This window comes from Otolemur garnettii, unplaced genomic scaffold, assembly GCF_000181295.1.
Source record: "Otolemur garnettii isolate 467f Iridium unplaced genomic scaffold, OtoGar3 scaffold00107, whole genome shotgun sequence".
In the NCBI taxonomy this organism is placed as follows: Eukaryota; Metazoa; Chordata; class Mammalia; order Primates; family Galagidae; genus Otolemur; species Otolemur garnettii.
This window is the reverse complement of record NW_003852502.1, coordinates 5297371-5320509: the sequence shown is the minus strand read 5'-3', so window position 1 is coordinate 5320509 and position 23139 is coordinate 5297371. Positions and strand designations below refer to the sequence as shown.

At 41.4% G+C, this 23139-nt stretch overlaps 1 protein-coding gene across 1 annotated transcript in view; it reads right to left on the bottom strand.

Annotated features, from left to right (window-relative positions):
* The window catches only part of IMPG1 (interphotoreceptor matrix proteoglycan 1), a 128111-nt gene that overhangs the window by 20336 nt on the left and 84636 nt on the right, over positions 1–23139 (bottom strand). Inside the window, 5 exon segments of the mRNA XM_012809515.1 lie at positions 3330–3549; positions 6018–6281; positions 6283–6338; positions 6341–6415; positions 6418–6530. Of these exon segments, the coding sequence (XP_012664969.1) occupies positions 3330–3549; positions 6018–6281; positions 6283–6338; positions 6341–6415; positions 6418–6530 (728 nt within the window).

Below are 23139 nucleotides of genomic sequence, written 5' to 3'. Positions count from 1 at the left end.
ACCTCCTCCCTCCCCCTCACTGTGGGAACCTCCTCCCTCCCCCTCACTGTGGGGACCTCCTCCCTCCACCTCACTGTGGGCCTGGCCAGCATTTCAGGACAGTAGCTTTTCACCTGTGCACAGCACGGTGTACACAGGAGCTACTTTGAATATTGAATTTATCCATTTTAAGTTATGGAGATGAATTTATATAGTTCATTGTTTAACTCTTATAAAATTCATATTTGACTTTCTAATTCTGCTGTTCTCAAACCCTTTCATTAAAGCATTGTTCACCTCGTAAGTGGCTGGCCACAGCCATCCTTTGTGAGACTTCTTCCACTCATTTGTAACTGTGTTTAAAATTTTGATCTTGTCACTCTCCAGGTGTCTAGTAAGGAATAGGGTAGAACTGTTACAGTTTACTGAAAAGCTCTCTGTCACATGTTAGTGGCTTTTGCAAAGTGTCTCCCGCATAGATGCCCTGAGTGGTCACTCACACACCCACACTGACAGCTGTCATTCTGTCTCCCTGCTTCCTGTGGCTTTACCATGTCTATTTCTCTGGAGGTTTTTGAGCTGGTTCTGGTTCAGGGTTGAGCCACCACTGAAAAGCAGGCAAGTAATTCCTCAGGGCTCCCCGAGTGGCCTGGCCTTCTGCTGTTCCTGCATTATGAGTGAGAATTGGACATGGAACCAGGGTACAGTGGGCAGCCCGAGGCATTCGTAGGTGGCTGAGTGTATATTCATCAACAGCAGAAACTGACACTGATCTTAGCACCATCTCATTTCTACTGCCATTGACTTCTTAGAGGAAAAGTCACATAGAACTGTTCACAAGAAATTATTAAAAATAATTTTGGTGCAACCCTCACACAAATACCTCATCACACTCCTTTACCGTTTTTTGCTGGTTCCTGTGCAGGTCACCAAAGAATAGTTAGTTGTGACAATATTGCAAAAATGGCAGCTAATGTTTACTAGGTAACTGTTGGGGCTCAGAAAATAGCACCCCCAAAGGAAAGCCTCAGAAGCAGCCTTCGAAGCAAACGCTATTCTCTGGCCTTCTCCTGCCCTCCTGCCTCTGGCCCCTCATTCCCCTCATTCTATGGGGCTAGCCATAGAAACTAAGATCCCTTTCCCCCAAGGCAGGTCATAGAAACCAGAGATCCCTTTTCCCAAAGCCAGCCACAAAAGCTAAAAATATTACTCTAACTTTCCCTCTGCTGTGTCTGTGTAAAAACTACCATAAAGAAATTATCTGACCTACGTTGTTTGGCTGTTGGTCATAAGATCCCATCCCAGGAAGGGTCCTGCCCGTACCCGGGAGGGAGACACACCGCTCAGAGCGGTGGAGGACAGACTGGCCTTGCTGGTGTCCCCACTCCGTCCGTCCCGTCCTGTTTGTCCACTCACGTTCCTACACAGCTGTCTGTACTTTTTTGAACCTAAGCATAACAATGGACAATTTCCCCGTATCTTTGGGTTTTCATTCTGAAGGCTCCTATGTATACACGTGAAATAAATTTGTATGCCTTTTCTCCATTTAATCTTTCTTCTGTGAGTTGATCTTTCAGCAAAACTTCCGAGGCCCAGGGAAACTCAGTCCCTGGCCCCCTGCACAATCACAATTTGTCCCACCCTGTGCTAAGTGCGGTAAATTTTCTTTCAGTCCTCACTAATGTTACCACCTCCATTTACCAATTGTCGAAACCGAGAGCTGCTGTGAGTTAGTTTGCAGGACCCACATTCAGGCTGGGGACTTGCAGGGCCATCGCTATGCTGTGCTTCCTTCCAGTATCACCAGTGTCCCTTACACACCCCTGGCAGGACACAGGGGGCTGGACACAGGGGGCTGGCTTCCCACTCTCCCCTTAAGGCACTGGTAAGAGGCACCTGCATGCAAAGCCAGCCCCCCCCTCCCCCCCCCGCAGCAGCCAAACACCTCCCTCGCTCCTCACACTGACCTCGTGTTGCTGTGTGGGTCCCTAACTTAACTGTCATCTCCTGGGGGAGGAAGGAAAGAGGAGATGAGCCTCCCTCATGCTTTCCAAATGGTCCTCATGTACTTCTTGTTATCTCTATCAACCAGCTGAAGAAATTAGCCTCGGGATCCTAACCAGCTCCTTCTCAGACTGAGGTAGTTTCCCGAGGAACAGGCACTATCTTACTAGCATTCAGAAGGCCTTTGATTTCTTCGGGGGTCCAGAGGGCTTACTTAGCGGCTCCATTCAGAGGTAAGTACTGGCTGGCTCAGGACCTCCGGGCACAGTCTGTCTTTTTAATGATCCTGTTTACTAAGGTACAGGAGGCAATTTTCTTAAAGTTGCTCAAAGCCCTGCTCTGCGAAGATAAATGTCTCCCATGGAGCCTCTTGGTTTGCATTTTGCCCCAGGCCTTTTCCCTCCGCTTTCCCTGTTAGTCCACCGAGAGCAGAGAGGGTGTTAAAGATTCACTTCACTAATTCATGGCCAATTAGGAAGCTTTGTTTTGAGTCTGACCGGGAGGTGGTTGGCTGTGAGTCTGGAGCCCTCCTGCCCCTGCACTCCAGGGCATAAAACTTCCTTCAGTTGGTCAGAAAACAGAAACTAATGGTGAAAACAGTTCCCAACTTGGGCCTAGCTGGTTACAGTGGCACACACAGCCTGCTTTATTATCAGAACACATGTTTGCCTGCTGTTACGTAGCCCTGGGCTAAGCCTCCACATCTCTAAGAGTTTTGTTCCATTCTTAACCCTTCTCTGTTTTAATCTGCATGGGAGGCTGATCTAGAACACACAACCGGGAAGCAGACATGCTTCCTTTCTTTCCTTATTCGTGGCAAAATGACTTTCTCCAAATTTGAATTTCGTATTTCATGATTATTTTTCTTTTCCTCGGGATGCTGTCTCAGCTTCATCCTGGATTATGTCTTGAAGGGGCTGTCTGATGGTTAACTGTGATTGAAAGCTTTCTTAGATAGGAATCCCCCAGGCTGCTTCAGAGCAGGGGGAAAGTGCTTTTGACTTCCAGAAGAATGTAAATTAGCGCGGCTAAGGGCTACATTAAGGAAAAAAAGATCTCTTAAGCAAAGCATGAGTTTTGTTCTGGGGGTAAAACAGAGCTCTCAAATTGGGAAGCAAAAGGTGTGCTTGTTCTTTGCCTTTTTGTTCTTTAATTGATGTATAAAACTTTAACCTGTGTGTCTTAAGACTTTACTTTTCTAAAAAACATCATCTGTAGCTTCCAAAAGGTTATTTTATCCAATGTGATTGATTTTTATGGCCTAAAGGTTGAACTGCATGCCTTAAAACAAAACAAAACGAAATGAGTATAAAATTCCCACCACCTTCCGGGCTGCGTTCTCTTACCTGGTTCGATGTCCAGAGAGTAGCTGTCTATTTCCAGGTCAAGTTGCTGGGCTGCCACAAAACGGAAATCCTCCAGGACCCCGTGCACTGCCTGGGTGAGGTTATACGGCACCGACTGGGCAAACCTCATTTTGCTATTCACGATCACGCTCCCATTTCGAAAGTTAAGTATTTCGAGTTGCTTAAATCCCGTAAGATTGGATTGCAGATATGGAACCAGCTGCAAAATAAAACATGGTTATTTTCTCTTAGTCGTGTTCTGAGCGCTCAGCTGCTGCTAATTCCACTTATAGTCACTTTTCATTATCTGGGGCATAAATTTCACTTCCTTTTAACTGTTTACATTTTTGTTTCTGGGTTTAATGGGAGACCAGAACACCACCCTGCGTAATGATCTGTTTGCACTGATTATGTTCCTTATTTCCACCCTTCTATCAGTGGATTGAGATGGATGGGCAGTGGTTTTCTTCATGAGGAATGGTGGGAATAGATGATTTTTAAAAATCCAGGCCAATGCTATCTGCAAAGCTGGAATGCCAGGTTCAATTAGTTAGTTAAAAAAATTTCAAGTAAATAAAAACTGTGTTCCAGACTGAGCCAGAAGCAGACTGACCTACGCCTGTGTAAATGGGACATCTGCTGGGAAGTGACCAATTTCAAATGATCCACAGAAACAGACAACAGCTTAACACTCGGCGCGTCTGTCTATGCAGCATTGGCACATAGATATATGCCCCCCACAAATGTGGGGTGGCGGAAATGGCAGGGAACTGGCAGTCAGGAGGCCTGGGTTTCAGTCTTGGAGCCGTCCCGGACTAGCTGAGTGACCTTGATCAAGCTCACCCACAGTGCTGTGGAGGGGCTGTGTTGTACCTCCCTGCCCTTATCTGAGATGTAAGGGAGAACAAAGAGGGGTGACGCCTTTCCAAGTCAAATAATAGTAATCTCAAAAGCATGTTCCAGGGCCTTCTGCTCCAGCTTCTCCCATCTGCCTCTGTGAGCCTCAGTCTACCTTGAGATCATTTTACAAAAAGGTTTGAAACTCAGCCATGTCTGCCTGGTCTGTGGCCCGTCACTCATGAACTGTGTGTTGGTGAACCCAGATGGCACAGAGATGCCAGCTGCCGTCTCAGAGGCTTGGCCCATAACTACTTTTTCTTTGTCCCTGCCCCACCCTGCCAGAATTTTGACTCTGACCCTTACCCACATTCTGGTGTCTCCTTCACAAGGTTCCTGGGTAAATAAAATGGAATTTCTTTTTTCAATCTCTGCTCTTCTGACTTCTCCTACTTTGGGCTCCTTCTTCATGTCTTAGCATTTCTCTGGCCTCTGGTGGGGACTCCCTGTCCCTCCTAGTGTGCAGATGGCCAGCCACCCCTTCCCCAGACTCAGTCTCTTCACAGGCAAGAAGCTGCCCAGGGGACCACATATTTGGCCTCCTTTGCAGCAAGGTGTGGCCATGTGATCAGTTTCCACCAATAGGATTTGAGTGGAGGTGATGTGGACAACGCTGGTATCACCTGTTAGAAGGAAATTGCTTTTCCTTGGTTTCCTATCTTTTGGCTTCTCAAAGTGGAAGCAGGGATGCGCCAGTGACCCAGCTTTGACCACACAAGGGAGGGGACACCTTTGGGGTTGGCAGAGCTATAAGATCGAAGAACTTCAGTTCTTGAATGATACTGTAGAGCAGGGCTGTCCCACTCATCACAGGAGAGAGAAATAAGCCTGTATCTAACTAAAGTCCCTGCGTTCTTAATCTCCTCATTGTAGCAGCATCGCAGGAACCCTCATGAGGGTACCGTGGCTAGGGTCACAGGGACTCTGTTTCCTGACACCTCCTTGTATCTACACACCTCAATGTGAGAGTTGGGAGGTGGAGGGGATGCGCCAGATAAAGTCTTACTTTAAAGCAAATATCTATTGGAGACATTAGATTTTATGTTGATTTTAATTTGTATAATGATTATACAGACGATTGCATACAAAGCATATCAGCATTTTTTCTGTTCTTGTCAGAACTGCTGCCATCTGTGTGACGTGCAGTGCAGTTTCCCTGTGAGTGGCAGGACTGCGTATCACACAGTTCAGCACTTCTTGTCGGGTATGTATTTCCCAAATGTACAGAAGTAAAATAAATATATGAGTTTTGCGGTGTTTTATTATCAACGACATATGTCATCGTGATTAACTTCTCACTTTCTCTGTTAGAGACCAGAGTGATAAGCCATTGGTTCTTTTTCTTAGACTAACAAGAGCTTGGGAAAAACTGAAGCAGGAGCCTTACCCGGAACTCTCAGCAGCCCCTTCACTGGCTCACTCTATCTTCGCGCCCTTTTCTTAGATGGCTAACGCCGTAAGAAAACTCCACTCATGCTGTTTTAGATTCCAAGTTCAGCAGGTGAGTGGTTATGTATAATTCCTGGATAAACTCAGTTAGGGAGAACTATAATGAAACGATTTCAGGGATGATTGTGTTCTTGTGAGGCTGGGTGGCAGTGACCTTCCCCTTTGGCTTCTGCAGAGCTCCCTTCCCTGCTTAGATCTGAATCCACTTTTCTAGCTGAATGTCTCCAGCAACGGTGGTCTCAGAGGCTCATCTCTTCTAACCTGCATTGCTCAGGACAGCCTCTGATTGTATTATAAAACACAGCAACAGAGAACTGAGACTCTCCAGCCGCGCCCACTCACCAGTTCTGTGAACTGCTGCTCCAGAGCTTGGTATTCCAGGGAGCTTTTGTTGAACAGGTCACTGGAGAAGTGCATGTTGGCAACACGCAGACTGAAGAACACCACCAGCTCCCGGCCCTTGGGGGCAGCGGTCACAGAGCTAGTGGTGATGTACTGCACAGCTGGGACAGGGGTGGTGTCCTCCAGGGGCTGATCTGGGGTAGAAACATAGCCACTGAGTCCTGGGACCTCACACAAGGCAGGAGTGTCAGGCACATCTGTTTTTGTCTAGGTCTCTGACCTTATCTTGGCTGCCCAGATTTGACCTGCTGTCATCTGAAAGGCAGATGGATGTGAAATTTCCAGGGCCAGTTGGCTGATGTTGGAATAATCATGGGTGGGGATGATGAGCCCTGGCCAATGGACACTGTGTCAGTGACACTTTGGTCAGCTAGAGAGAAGATGCTTGGTGCAGTTAATAAAGGCTGAGTTTCTGAGAGGGAAGTAAAGGTCACAGCAGGCAGAGACCAAGAGCTGTGGGGAGGAAGCCCCTGAGATCGATTTCGTTAGACCCAAGTATTCCCCAAAGAATAGAAAATGGAAAAGAAAACCCAAAGTTAGGCTTAACTTTAAAAAAGGTACAGCATTTGCACTGAGCATCTCAATGGTCAAATTTAAAAAGGGAAGAGAGAGCTTGGTACAGAAAGGGCAGACAGGCCTGTGTCTCAAAGTGCAGGCCCCTGCACCCACTTTATTCCGGCCCCATCCTTCTGTATAGTGAGAGGAAAGAGCACCTGCTCCTTAAAATTTCTGGAATTACTGCTCAAGCACAACACACCTGGGGACTAGGTAGTACAAACTAAGTCACAATGTGTGCCAAATCACAGCTGGTACGGGGACAGATTTAGATCTTACGTCCCCACCTAGAACTCCTGAGTAACTAGCTGGGCAGAAACGTTACTCACCTTCCAGTAACACAAGCCTACATTTTATGTGACTGAATTTTTTAGATTCCAGTTATCACATTTTGGTAGTTTACCACTTAAAATTCAAATGATGCATTTCCAAATTTGGGTAATCGCGTCAATTTGCAAAATAGTGCTGAGAGTGCAAAGGTGTGGGTGGCATATAGAATTCAAATGTTATATCGATCACAGAACTTGCCAAGTATTTAATAATATTGAAAACCTTTGCCACTGTTACATTGTTATACCCTGATAATTTCTACCACCCATGTGGAGTTTCTTGGGTAGGTACACAATGAACTACTAAAGTCCACTCTGTTGTTGGTACAAAATCAAAATCAATATGTATTTATAAACTAATAAAGTGGTTATAGGAAACTTTCAGATAAAAAGATTGATGGATTATTAAAATATTCTAATGAACCTAAACCCAGAGCTGCTGATGACATTTAAAGCATTAGGTGATCAAAGCAGGGAGCTTTCTGTGATTATTCCCGTGGCATTTTGGCAAATGTGCAGGAAAACTGTTGAAATCCAAATGCTAAGCATGATAAATGGACCGTCTAGGTGCAGATATAATCTGCGGACTCTCAGTCAGCTAATTTACTACAGTGCAATCACAAGACCGAACCCCCAAGTGATAAACAGCTCTGAAAGGTGGAATCATATTAGTTTTATTACTTTCTTAAAATAAACCTGTCTGTTGGTGAGTTATGACCAGATTTCAGAGAAGTGCTGTCTTTTCTCTCCCCTGGGCAGGGGACCTAGGTGTGTTTTCCTATAATTCACTACCTATAATGTTTCCTAACACCTAAGATCTCTTTAAATATACAATTAAAGTTTTATCCAAACCTCCATGGCTGTGGGCTAAATATGTCCACTCAAAATTTATAGGTTGAAGTCCTAACTCCCCAACATGATGGTATTTGGAGACCTTTGGGAGGATGTTAAGTCATAAGGGTCGAGTCCTCGAGAATGGGACTAGTATCTTATAAGAAGAGATACGAGAGGGATGCTGCCTCCTGCCACGGAAGGAGACAGTGAGGAAGTGGCCACCTGCCAACCGGGCGAGCCCTTCAGGAGGGACAAAGAAGAGCGGCACCTGCCACAGTCAGGGAACAGGTGCCTGTGGGACAGACTGGGAACAGGGGGAGAGCAGGAAAAATAAAATATAAAATAAAGTAGAACCAAGAATAGAAAGAAAAAAAAAGAATAGAAAGAATAAACAGAAAGACGGTTCCTGATAGGAAACTGCCTAAGCCAAGACGTTTGGGTACGGCTGGAAGGGGAAGAGTTTGTGACGGGGTTCGCTCTCATTTGGGAGGCGGAGACCCATGGTCCTCTTGGCAATGTACTACCTGCTTAAAAAGAAGCAAAGGCTGTGCTGTTAGCTTGCGCTCGCTGGCTTGGTGGTTTAGCGCTGGCTGAGTCAAAGCACTTTCAGGTTCTGGGAACCACTTGCTAGTGGTGAGAACCCAACCAGGGCTGGGGTCTTCATTGCGTCCTGACAGCTACGATGGAATTCTGTACCCTCAACCAAGCGTCAGGTGGCTAAAGATATTTTCAAATACACAGAGTCTCCACGATTTTTCCCAGGTACTGTTTCTTCGGACGTGTTTACCTAAATGAGGTGATGGTAAACTAAGAAAGAGAAAGAAATGTGATATGAAGAAAAGTTGGGGAGGTCTCCAGGAAGGAGTGAAGGATTTGCAGATAGGTGCTCCAGGTATAAAGGGCAACCGGTTAAAATTAGATTAATCTCAAGAGACAGGTATATGAGATGCTCATTACGAAGCCTCTAGTCACTGTTCCAGTTTAAAAAAATGTATTTTTCAGCTTTATTAAGGTATAACTGACAAATCAAAATTATGTGCAATTTTATTTTAACGTGACACAACCACGGGAGGATGTGATACGCAGAAGGAGAAACAGTGAGGGAAGGGGTCGGGGAGTCTGGCCAGGAAACAGGCCCAGGGAATTCTAAGGATGATAGGAACAGGGAGACCCGGGTGACAGCTGTCCAGAAGTCTGGAAGAGCAGCAGTCTAGAGAGAAGGAGCAGGGTATCCTAAATCTGAACTGAGGTTTAGCTGATACGAGACATTATACCGAAAACTGCAATGAAAAGTTTGGAAAGAATTAGCAATAAGTACAAAGAAAATTCAGTGAATGAAAAAACAAAACAAAACATTAACTCCAGGAAAACAGAAAGGAAACACAAGCAGACAGATCAGCTGTGGATATTTAATATAAGCACTGACTGTTAATTTAATAATAGTTATACTAGCACCATATTGGGAAGTTTGGTGGAGAGAGAGAGGTTGGTATTGTAAAAACCCCAAACCCTTATCTATAAGAGTGGCAAGTCCATGAAACTGATGACTCAGATATATGGAGACAAGGAGCCGGGAGAAACTGTGTCCCAGGGACGGCTTCTGGGGGGAATGGGACTGAGCAGTTAGAAGTGAGATAGGAAAATGCTGTGTTTGTCAGAATACTTCAATATGATTTAACTTTTAAAAAATTAATCTTCTCATTTTGAGATAGTTGTAGATTCAAATGTAGTTTTAATCAATAGTCCAGAGACTGATGTCTATGAAAACTGCACAGTCAGAAATCTGAAAATCTATTTCCATGAGAGCAACAAATTCTGATTCTGGCGAGAGCATCAGAATTGGCTTTTTCAGACCGCTGGAAAGTAAACAAAAGCGTACTACAACCAAGGGAATGCTTAATTAAGAACAAATAGCTGAATCTCAGTAAAAACAGCGAACTTTGCAGCATTTTGAACTCACCTGTGCTGAACCATCCCCTGCTCTCCAGCTCAGGGGCAGCCTTGAAATATCAGCCCTCACTCCCAGCACTAGTACCCCGGGGGGCAGAACAGGCTCATTCACAAAGAATTGTAGTTTCTGGTTTCAAGCTGTCTCTGTTTCTACCTGGAACTCTGCTGAAAACACACAGGCACATGCACTAAATGCCACCATTTGAGGTGATGGGTAACGGGTAGGCAGAACAACAGACCAACAAAAATTGGAGAGCGAAGGCTGGGGAATGAGTTTCTTTGGGGAACAAGTGCTTTCAAAAGTTTGACATTGTCCTGGGCACCTGGGACACCCACATGCCCAGGGCTGCATTGTGCTTAGGAAGGATCTGAGAAGAACCTACACCCCACCCCCGGCCCCAACCCAGACTTGCAGGAAGGAACAGCTCACGGGAGTGGTTGCTTTATGTCTGCAGGATTTCTTTTTGGGATGCTGAAAGATTTCGGGAATTAGAGAGTGTTGAGAGTTTCACAATGTTGTGAATAGGCTAAAAACCACTGAACCATCTGCTTAAAAATGATTAAAATGGTGAATTTTATGTTTTGTGTATTTTCTCTCCGTAAAGAAAAAATCACGCAGTGATCCTGTGTACCCTGTGCCCAGTTTCTCCTAACGTTAATACCTTGCACACCTGTGGTATAACCAGGATGCTGACATGACAGTCTAGACGAGGGAGCCCTTTCCCTTCATCCATAAATCCCTCATGTGGTCCTTTTACAGTTGTTTTTTTTTTTTTTTTTTGGCTGGGGCCAGCGCCCTCCTCACCCCCACTTCTCTCCCACCCCACGCTCTCATTAACATCCAGAAAACACTAATCTGTTCTCTTTTTCTATAATTTTGTCATGTCAAGAATGTATGGAAACAGAACACTACAGTGTGTGATTTGGGGGTGGCTTTTCTCCCTCCGCACCACTCTGCAGATTCACCCACGGTGTGTCCACCCATGATTCCTTCCTTTTTGTTGCTGAGTAGTCGTCTTCATATGGAGGGACCCCAGATGGCTTAACCAGCTACCCAGTGAAGGACAGTTGGCTTGCTTTATAGTTTTTGGCTATTAAGAATAAAGCTGCTATAAATATTCATGTACATGTTTTTATGTGAACATAAATTTTCTCCTTTCCACAATATGTGATCAGGAGTGTAATGGCTTGTGTGGTAGTTGGGTGTTCACTTTTTGGAGCAACTGTCAAACCACTTTACTGCGGGGCGGTGTCTCCGCCAGCCGTGTGTAAGGGATGGAGGGTCTCTGCATTCTTTAGCGTTTGATATTGTCACTCTCTTTTGTTTTATTCTAGGCTGATTAATGTGCTACGATCGCTCACTGTGGTTCTAATTTGCATTTCCCTAATAGTGATTTGAACATCTTTTCTGCACTTACACGTGTACCCCACCTGTATATCCTACTCGGCAAAATGTCCCTTCTTGTCTTTTGCTCATTTTCTAACTGGATTTTTAAAAAATGGTTAGTTTTGAGAGTGGTTGTCAATGGTATATTCTTGATAGTTGTTGTCACATATGTGGTTTGCAAATATTTTCCTCCATTCTGTATCTTTTCTTCTCATCCTTCCGAGTGTCCTTGGCAGAGCCATAATTTATCCAAGTACTTCCTCAGTATAGGATACGAGAGGCCAAAAAGAAACATGTGGTTTACGCACGAATTCTCCTAACTAGTGTGCTTTTCCCTGACTTTCAAAGCTGTCTCGGGTTTGTTTTGTAATAATGTTCTAGACTGCTTAGTTGCATTTAGCAGAAGGAATAGGGGAAAGTACATTGATTTCATCATTTATTTCCTGGAGGTAGAAATCTATTTGACTTTTGAAATGTGTCCTGTTTTTATTAAAAAAATCAATAACAATATGGGATAAATACATGTTATGATTTGAATGTCTCTTCTAAAGCTCAGATTTAAATTTAATTGCCAGTGTTGTTATCAACTGGAACAGTTAAGAGGTGATTAGGCCATGAAGACTGCCCTCTTGAAAGGGTTAACGTGGTTACCATGGGAGGAGGTTCTTACGAAGGCCACTCTGACCCTCTCTTGCTCTCACCCTCTCTTGCCCGTCTGCCCTCCACCATGAGATGGCACAGCACGAAGGCCTGCCCTAGACTCAGGCCTTGACTGTGGACACCCCCCTGAACTGTAAGAAGTTAATTTCCTTTCTTTATAAACTGCTGTATCTGTAGTAGTCTCCTATAGTAACACAGAACAGACTAAGGAGATAATTTGACTGAAGAGGGTCACGCAAATTTTGATAGGCTTTAGGACATCATTAAAAATTGACATGAAAAAGAATAAAGTTCATAAACTGATCATAGAAGAGATGATAAATGTAAAAAGAAATATGGAAGAGAGCCAACATCTATATAATCTATATCTTTAAAGAAGAGAATAACAGACAAATGAATCAGAAAAAGTTTTCAAATCTATGATGCAAGAAAAAATTTTCTGATATAGAAAACAAACAAGCACGAATTTAGAGGTTCAAATGATATCTAGAAATGACCCAGAATGGAAGCAACTATGCAAATTATCCTTCACTGTGGTCTGAATGTTCACGTCTCCCCCAAATTTATATGTTGCAATCTTAACCCCCAAGATGTTGTTATTGTGGAGGGGGGAGGATTAGATCACAAAGTTGAACCCCTCATGACTGAGATCAGTGCCCTTGTAAAAAAGACTCCAGGGAGCTCGCTAATCCTGTTCACCAAATACAAATACACAGTGAGAAGTTGCTGTCATCAGGAACTGGTCCTTCCTGCACACCGAGTCTGTCCTCTCCTTGATCTCAGACTTTCCAGCCTCCAGGACTGAGACATTAGCTTCTCTTGTTTACAAGTCACCCAGTAAGGTATGTTGTTATAGCAGCCTGAATGGGCTAATACATTCCTCAAGAAGGAAAAGTATTGAATCCCAAGGATTGAAACAAAGAAAAGCTAATTAAAATAAAACAAAATAAAAATTCCATGTAGGCAACTTGTTAGAAAAAGGAAGCCACATACTGTAGAAATAGCCCCCCTCCCCCCAAAAAAAAGTCATGGTGGTGTTATCTGATCCTGTAGCTGAAGATAATGGAAGCAAAGTTGGAAGTGAAAGAAAGGTGATTCAGGAAATTTTTATATGTATTCAGCCAAGCTGTCCTACGCATTTGAAAGTTACAGGCAGTGAGGAGCTGCATTCTCAGAAGCTATGGTGCTCCCCAGCCCTTTCTGAAGCAATTGTCTGAGGTATATTACAGTCAACCAGAAGACAACTCAAAATAGAGAATTCAGGAATGGAGAAACTGTGGTAGGTCTGAGGGTGAGACCTAAATCCATTTAAATCTGAAAATATGCCCATGAGGCTGCGGGAGATGGGGTGTAGAACCAATTCTAAGTTAATAAACCTTGACAATGGCAAAACACTCACCTAATTACCAGAACTTGGGGTGTGGAGGATTGAAAATGGATGAACCATCAATATTCTGATAATTACGGCTTTTATAGTGTTTTATCAAAAATTCTGCCTGATGTTGAAATGTGTAGTGTAAATGATAATGATGTCAAATTAATATTTCAGGTAATCTTTTTAACTTTTAGAGATCTTTTAAGAATAAATATTTCGTGATATAAGAAAATATCTACCTTAAATCAGCAATGTATTGAGTGTCATTTCTGTGTCTTTTTTTTTTTCTGTTAAAGTCAAGTAAAATTAAATGTAGTAAATTTTATTAGAATGGCAATGTAGAAAAATGACATTTTTATAAAAGTGCTTCTATCTATCCTTTTATGTTTTAAAATACTAAATATTCATGTCATTTTAGATTGACAGAGAGAGCTAGGATAGATATCCTTTAGTTACTTTTGAGTAGTACAATTTTAGCTTCATAATTTTACTTTTTTGGAATTTTTCTCTAACACTTAATATTTTAAACAATAAGTATGCATTACTTTTTTGGGAGATAATGATAACTATTTTTTTTTCTTGAGACAGAGTTTTTGTTGCTTTTGGTAGAGTGCTATGGCATCATAGCTCACAGCAATCTCAAACTCTTTGGCTCAAGGGATTCTCTTGCCTCAGCCTTGTGAGTAGCTGGGACTGCAGGCACCCTACATTATGCCTGGATATTTTTAGAGATGGGGGTCTTGCTTTTGCTCAGGCTGATCTTGAACTCCTGGGCTTAAGCAATCCACCTGCCTCAGCTTCCCAGAGTTCTAGGATTATAGGTGTGAGCCACTGTGGTTGCCCTTTTAACTATTGTTTTTTAAAAGTCTATTATTGTGTCTAGAAAAACAAGTACCAAATAAATACTAGTTTCTTCTCATCTCATTCTCAATCCTGCTTCCCAAGATTCTTAAAGTCCATGCTACATTTTCCTCACAAATACATACTTTTTAATTTTTGTAAACTTCAGTGACCCATCTATGTCTATTGTAGCGTATAGCTAAGATAGAAAATCAACCTAAGATTCACTGATACATGAAAGGACAAAGAAAATATAATATATATACACGATAGCATCACAGTCAGCCTTAAAAAAGGAACTTCTATAACTTACGACAACATAGGTGAACCTGGAGAACATTAGTTAAATGAAATCTCCCAGGCACTGAAAGATACACTACATGATCTCACTAATATTTGGTATCTTAAAAACAAAATCAAACTTATACAAGTGCATAGATTGGTGGTTACCAGGGCCATGGCAGGGGAAGACTTGGGGAGACATTGATCAAAGGATACAAAATTCCAGTTAAGCAGGAGGAATATGTCTGAGAGCTCCATTGTACACAACACCATGACTATAGTTGATAACACAGTATTGTATTTAGAAAATCTCCGAAAAAGCAAATTTTGAGTGTTTTAACCACTAAAAAATATTAAGCATGTGAGACAATGCATATGTTAACTAGTGGGATTGAACCTTCCAAAAATGAAATATGTACACATATTTCAAAACATCAGGTTGTACACAGTAAATATATACATGTAGCATTTTTATTTGGCAATTAAAAAAAATAGCTTCTTGGTTATGTGGGCTAAATGTGACATTTCGAATGTGTGTATACACTACGTAAAGGTTTTGAGCAGAGCCCCTACAGAATAAAAATATTTTACTACTATCTTTTTTCTTATTAATAATAACATTAAAATAGCATCTGGAGTAAAACTGAAACTGGTAATTTAATTCCTAAACCCTGGGAAAAAATGTGCTTTCTTTCCGTTTTACTTAGTTGTTTCTATGAGGTTATGGCCTTAAAATTCCCTCTTAGAACCTTAGGGGCAGGCATGAGAATGGGCTGAGAGGAAACTAACATTCATTTGGTACCTGTTTTCCTAGGAGCCATACGAAGGAAATTTTAAAAACAACCTCCATTTTCCCTAAGCCATTTTGTAAACTTCTGGCTGGTCACAGACTCTTTACTTTCTACTTGATGTGAAGTTTTGGAGTCCTTGAAGTCTCTGTCTAGTTCTGTCTTTTCTAAGTGATTAAAATGAGTAATAATTAAAAGAGAATGGCCAAGGGTATAAAGAGGGGTGTCAGCTTGACTGGTGGTCATGATTAGAATGGAATATTTGTGTCTGTTTTCTTTACTCTGTGGCTTTCCTCTTCTTAAATCATCAAAGGCACATTTTTTTTTTCTGTCTAGCTCATTACATTTCTTCCTCACTACATAAAATTGCTGAATCTGTAAAACCGTATTAGCATCAAGCAATACCTCATATAATATAAAAACGATGGAGCTCAGGGCCAAATCGGACCTTAGTATTTTCTGTCTTCATTTTGACAAACATGGTGTCTGTTTTCAGTTTAGAACCAGCCTCTACACGAGGAAGTTGGTGTGTGTGCATGTGAAAAGGGAGCCCGTCAATATCTTTCCCTGGTTGGCTGGTGGCCTTAATAAAATTTGTGATTGTCTACTCTGAAAAAATGAACATTTGAGACAAATGAAGTCATTGAGCCATCAGTCCAATGTGCAGGGATGCTGTGGCCTTGAATACCACGGTCACATTCCATGTGAGTGGCTTCTGAGTACTTACTCTGATATTATTGAAAAGGCTGCATTTTACCAGGTCTGATTTGCAAAGTGAAATAATCAACATATTCTTCTATTAATAATTTCATATGTGCCTGAGATGATAATAATGACTAATGCGAATTTGGGAGTGTGCAAGACATGTGGAACATTCCGTGGTTTGGTAGTCAGCGTCTGGGACGGCCTTTCATGATCCTCACCTCCTGTTGTTCTTTTCCCTGCATGAACCTCCCCTCATTGCAAAGGGCTACGCAATAGAATGCTGTGGAGGGAGGATGTAGGGTTCCCAGGCTGGGTTATCCTATGTCAAAGGCAGTCCTTTTTTCACTTTGCTCTCTTGGATCAGTTGTTCTGGGGGAATCAGCTGCCATGTTGTAAGGATGCTCAAGCAGCTATATGAAGAGGCCCTGAGGAGGAAGGGGCTGGCCTTCTTCTACCCAACTTGCCAGCTGTGTAAGTCACCTGGGAAGTGCATCCATCAGACCCTACAAAGTCTTATAAATACTGTGGCCTTGTTTAACATCTTGACTGCAGCCTCATGGGAGAGTCTAACCCAGAACCACCCAGCTAAGTCACTCCTAAATTTCTGATCTATAGACCATGCAAGAGATAGATGTTTATTGTTACTTTAATCCACTATGTTTTGGGGTCACTTTATGTGGAGCGATAGATAACTGATACACATGGAAACCCTTGAAGACCTTGCATGACAGAGTTTTGAGTTTGTCACTCTCTGGTATTTATCAGAATATCATAAAGAATCTTTTTTTGGTTTAGAAAGACATATCTTTCTACAGTGTATATTATAAGAATGCGTCATAATTTATGTAAAATATGCTAATATGAATGTTGTACAGTAGTCTGATCAGTGGGGACATTGGACTTCAACTTCCTATTTACAGGGACATTTTTGAACATGTGCGTGTTAATACTTATGGTAGAAAGGACACAGAGAGACAGACGCAGATTATACATTCAGCAACGTGAATGTATAATCGGTTTTGCTGCTCTGACTTGGATTTACCTAAGGTTAATTGATTATCTCCCTGTGCATACTGACCAATTTTGTACCTAGGTCGTAGTGGGTAATCTCCATGCTAGGGGCTCAACCCAATCACACTAATACCCGTTTTTGTACCAAATACAGGGGGTACCAAAAAATGTATACACATTTTAAGAAAGAGAAAAACTGTATTAAATTTGTAATACCCAAGTCACATTTGACTTCTGCAATTGTAAGAGGTGCTCAATGTGACTTGTATTCATCTTTTGTTATTGGTATATAGAGAGTATTACAATCTTAATGCAGTTTTTTCTTTCTTAAAATGTGTATACATATTTTTGCACCCTTTGTATTTTGTGCATAATGCCCCCTTTATGATCCTGAAATGAGCTTAAATCAAGAATGTAACCCAGATAATACCCAACTTCAAAACAATCACTGTATTGTTCCAACTGTCACATAAAGTAGAAATAAAAGGACAATAATTGTAATAACATAATATGTATTTCAAAAGGTATTACAACATCATAATATAGAACAATACAAGTTAGATGCTTGTTTTTATCTGTAAATTCTAAAAATACCACTGTGGATTTCACAACTACAGATGCAGACTGATTCAGACACTGTATTTCAAACATAAATATGATCTCCACTGTCATAATAGAAGCAAGTGATTTTCTGAAATGATGGTTAACTCTTATAAAACAAAAATGAATGTCTCTTAATTTATGAATTAACTGCATCCTAGAAAATTCAGGTTTAATCAATATTTTGAAAATATACTTTGTGAATTATACTTGTGTGAAAAAAGGAATGAGAGGGAAAAATCTGCAAGACTAGGGTCCCCTCTATCACAACTTCCAAGTTACCACTCTGTACAGACCTGTGTCTTTTATTGTCTTTGTAAGCTATCAGTTGTAGAAAACGTATACTATTGTAAGTTACTCTTGTCCATGGAAATGCAAAGGATTTGCAACAGGTGGATTAGAATTGATTATCTCCCTGTGCATACTGACCAATTTTGTAGCAACTTGTACATTTATATCCTCATTTCTGATTGCTGATTTTGTGTTATTTAAATTCTCTTTCAAACTGGTCATGATATCTTATTAATTAGGTTGTTAAATATAACCTTTGTCACATATTCATCTTGCATGAGAGTCATTATCTTTTACTTATTAAAAAAGTTTTATTTTAATGGGAGTTAAGATCTAGGCTTAGAAGTTTGTGGATTTGATTTTCACAAATCAAATATCTGGCAACACACATAAAGGTCTTGTTGGAATGAACTCTTTGCTGTGTAGTCCTTGCTGCATATAGCAGAATTAACTCTTCCAACTGTTTATCAGCAGTGGCCCCCATTATTATAGCAACCCCAAAATGCCCTCCCCACCCCCCACCAATTTGCAAAATGTATACGTCTCATAGACCAGTACCACCCCCACTGAGAATTGCTGCTGGCAGTGTTGAACTTCACCTGTCCCTGAAGGTAGCTGCAGTGAAGAACCAGCTCTCCTATTCAAACACATTTGTTTCCTGAAATCCTCCTGAAATCCTCTCTCCCGTTTTTTATTCTGGGAAGAAAAGGGCTAACTGCAAAGAACCACCTTTCCTCAAATGGCTTAGTTAAGACTTGTTCACTCTCTTTCGTGACTCCTGTAGACTCAGGGATCCCTCCCTCGTTTACCTGCCTCTATAAAACCCAGGACTTTGAGATGTTTATATTTAATCAACATCCTTGTGAAGGAAAAATGCAAGTTTCCTACCACACGGAGAGAAACACTGGGCTATGCTAGCGTGGAGTACTCCACAGAATTGTTACAAAATAGATCAAACAGGGCCCGGCGCCTTGGCTCACACCTGTAATCCTAGCACTCTGGGAGGCCAAGGTGGGTGGATTCCTGAGCTTACAGGTTTGAGATCAGCTTAAGTTAAGAGTGAGACCTGATCTCTAAAAAATAGCCCAGGGTTGTGGCTGGGCGCCTGTAGCCCCAGCTACTTGGGAGGCTGAGGGAAGAGAATCACTTGAGCCCAAGAGTCTGAGGTTGCTGTGAGCCTGTGCCAGGAACATATGCTCCCTGAGGGCAGAGCCTCCGTCTATACCTTGGCATCCCCTTGCATAGAGTGCTTGGCAGTGTGTCCAAGAAGGATTTGTGTTTGATGTGTGAATGAAAGCTCACATTCTGGGGTCAGTTGGTGGTGGTCGGTCGCTGGTGTGTGTCAAGCTTCTAGAACAGGCAGAGAAGCCTGTTGTGAATAGACTAGGGGGTGGGGCATGTACACGCATACCTGGAATGAAATGAGTTCTCTTCAGATTGCATTTCTGATGTCTCAAATAAGTTAATGTAGTTTTGTTTGTGTCAGGAAAAACTATGAAAGACTTTGAAATGGGTTTTAAAGATTACTGGGCATTTGCCAATAGAATGCTGAACATCACCTGGCAGGCCTGTGGGGTGATTTAATTTTGGAGGATTTTGTGCTTTTCATTGTCTCGGACTGAGCTATTTTTATAACTGAATAAACCATAGAAAAATAATGGTAATGCAAATAATTTTAGTCCATAGAGATGCAAGTGACTTTTGTCTGATGGAGGTGCCATTAATTTTCCTTCTGTGGAAGAGATGATTCCCAACATTACATTTTATTGCCAGGTAGATTTTGACCAGTTTTGCATCCATTTGTGAATTTGTGTCACCATTCTTGATTGCTTATGTCAGGAGTTGCCAAACTTTTTCTGAAAAGGGCCAAATAGTAAATATTGAGGCCGTAGAGGCCAGACGGTCTTTATCACAACTATTCAAATTTGCTGTCATGGCTCTGAAGTAGTCACTGACTGTATGAAAATGAGTGTGCACGGCTGTGCGCCCATCAAACCTTACTTGTGGGCAATGACGTTGAATCAAATATAATTTTCACATGTCACTAAATGTTGTAATTCTTTTGATTTTTGCAACCATTTAGAAACAAAAAAACATCTTTCGCTTGCAGAATGTACAAAAACAAATGTGAGGCTGGATTTTGCCCACAGAACTACAGCATGGCGATCTCTGGCTCATTCTTGGTCTGTTCTCTGAATTCTCCTTTTTGACCCAATAATAACATCTAATTGTTTTCCTCATTAACTAATGAGTTAAATTAAATCTTCAACATATGTTGATTTTATATTTGAATGAGAGTCATGATTTTATCCCTTAAAAAATTATTGCTTAGCATTTGCCAAAGGCAGTTAATAGAATTCAGCTGAGGTATTTGGAGACCGTGAATCCAAAGGCTGAGAGATTATTTGGCCTGGGTGAATGTTAGAATCCTGGGGAGTTTCCATAACTTCATCAATACTTGGGCCTTTCTGCAAAGAAATTGAAATAGGACCTCAAGAGAGGAGCCCCTGAATGGGTATATTTGAGAAACTTTCTAGGTAATTCTAATGTGTAGCCAACATTGAAAATGAGTAAATTTCAGAAAGTGGTATTTAAAAAAAATTTCTTGGTATATCAAAGGCAAGCTGTTACTTTAAGATATAAAACATACAATAAATAGTAGCTAGGACTCCGGTGATATTATTAATAATGTGTGTAATATTCTTTTAGTTTGAAGCATAATAGAGCCAATTATGTGAAAAAAGATTATAAATTGCTTCAATTAGTCTCTTCTCAAAGTTTTTCTAATTGCTAGGAACTTGGCAAATTAAGATTGCTGCTAAAGACTTTAGCAGACATTGTATTTATTTTAACTGTATTTCATTCCATAAAGAATCCAAGGTAAACTAAAGACCTGGCCGTGTTAATGAAAAACTGTGAGGTGTTACGGTTTTCTATCTTTTGAGTGTTTTTAGTTTTTTGGATTGGAAAACTTGGAGTCTTCTTCTAGTGGGAACTCTAAATTCTTCAAATCTCTAGGCTGTGAGTGACTTCATGCTTTACTAAATGGGAGGGTTTACCTACAAATTACCAAGTAATTTTGCAAAGGAATAATATATTATATCTTACAAAGTTCTTCCATATATTTTATTCGCTATGATAAATGGTTTTAATAAATATTATAAAAGATATTTACATTGCATACAAATTTGTAATTTATCTTGTACAACCAACCAGAACTTTTCTCCTCATTTGACTCATCAGTTACTTAAATACTCAATTCATGCAGCTCCCTTTGGCTTTGGTTCTTCCTCCTCTACTTCTGTCTGGTCCCATTTCCCCAACTTTCTTATATTCACGTGCACTGCAGCGTTGCTGGGTCAGGGAGTCTTTTAAGATTATGCATTTTTTGTGCTTTCTCCGTCTTTTCTTTGAATAACTCCTGGTATACTCTTTAGTTGCTGAAATATTTTGCTATTGTTTTCTTTTCTGTATGTTCATTCTTTATTTCATGTATAGCCATTAACACGCTTCTGAGAAAGGCAAGGTGGGTATTGTCACTCATTTACAGGCGAAGCACCTGAGGCTCCGAAAAATTAAAAGCCTGCTCAAAATTAACTTATGACAGAATAAGCACGAAAGTTCAGTTTTCTTTAAGTATCTATTTTCTTTCCATGGAACGTGCCAAAGCTATTTTGTTCTTTGCCAGAACTTCATTCATTCATTCACATAGCATTCTTGTTTTTTTTTTTTTTTGAGATAGTCTCAATCACCTTCTGTAGAGTGCTGTGGCATCATCGTTCACAGCAACCTCAAACCCTAGGTGCCCACCACAATGTCCAGCTGTTTTCTAGAGATGGGGTCTTGCTCTTGTTCAGTCCAGTCTTGAACTTGTGAGCTCAAGCAATACACTTCCCTCGGCCTCTCAGAGTGCTAGGATTACAGGTGTGAGCCACCATGCCTGGCCTATATATGCATTCTATATTTATTCAACAGAAATTATTGAATATTTACCATCTTCCAGGTATTTTCAAGGCTCTGTGGCAACAGCAATGAACCTTCCCTTCTGCAGGTGCATACAGTGGGTGAAAATACTGCAGTAACTGCAATGTACTGAGCACCATGTGTGTATGTTATCATACCTAAGGATCTTTGTAAGGTGTTATCACCTCCACCATGCACGTAAAGAAACAGAGGCACAGAAAGATTAATACAGTCTTAGTATGTCATAGAATATCAATGATGAGGTCCTTAGTAAGGCTGACATTGAGGCAATGTACCCACGGCTTCAAAGAACCACTGGAAGCTTTGCAAGGTGCTAGAGCTAATACCCATTGTGGAGAGTTGGATGGAAAAGGGCAGGGACATCCCATGACATGGTACCTTTGAACCTTCGTCAATTCATGCTCCTTATGGTGCAGAACAATGCTCTGCCCATCAGGGCACAGGGGTGTACTGACATGTCATACAAGACACAAGCTCAGCCTTTTACTTTTCAATCATGAATCTTTAAGTCACTTAAATCCTATTTTCCAGGTGGTATAACTATTTCCAAATGTTAGGAAAGGCAAGTGTATCCCCTGACATTTTGGTTGGGGAGAATCAGAACCCCCTTTTACAATGAAAACATAGGCTGTAGAAGTTCTGAGTTAGGGAAAATCACAGCAGGGTATTTTAACAATAGTGATCCTGACAACTTAGCAAAGGCTTGTTTTTTATTCTTCATAAAATTTCACAACAAAAGAGTAATTATGCTTATTAGCCATAAGCTTTTTCTCACAAGAGTAGCTCACCCTGTTAAACCCCTGGCCTCATTGAGGCCGATGTTGGAATTAATGAGCCAATTGGAGAGATTGAGACTGAAGAGGTAGGCTGCTTGTGATGGGACGGAGCACCCTGAATGAAGATGAGATTGGGCACCGGATTCCACATGGTGCTGGGGGATGAGCCTCTCTCCTTCCCACCCTAAGGGCAGGTCTTGCCAACTACGCCTAATATGCTTCAAGCAAGATTGTTTCAGACACAACCACACACTAAATGTTTAAAAAGACATGCCACAGAATGTACCAATTTGAAGGAGACATTGCATTCATGAATTCTAAAAAGAGGACAAAAATTATTAAATATGCATACAAGATAATCCACCCTGATGCAATAGACATTAAAATTTATGAAACAGTTTTTTTTGAGACAGAATCTCACTTTGTCACTCTGGGTATAATGCCGTGATGTCATAGTTTATAGCAACCTCAAAATCTTGGATTCAAGTGGTCCTTTTGCTTCAGCCTCTTGAGTAGCTGGGACTACAGGTGCCTGCCATGATGCCTGACTAGTTTTTTTTTTTTTTTAGCACAGACAGGTCTCACTTTTGCTCAGGCTGGTCTCATCTCAAACTCTTGAGCTCAGGCAATTCCTCCACTCTGCCTCTCAGAATGCTGGGATTACAGGAGTGAGCCACCACGCCTGGCCTGAAAAA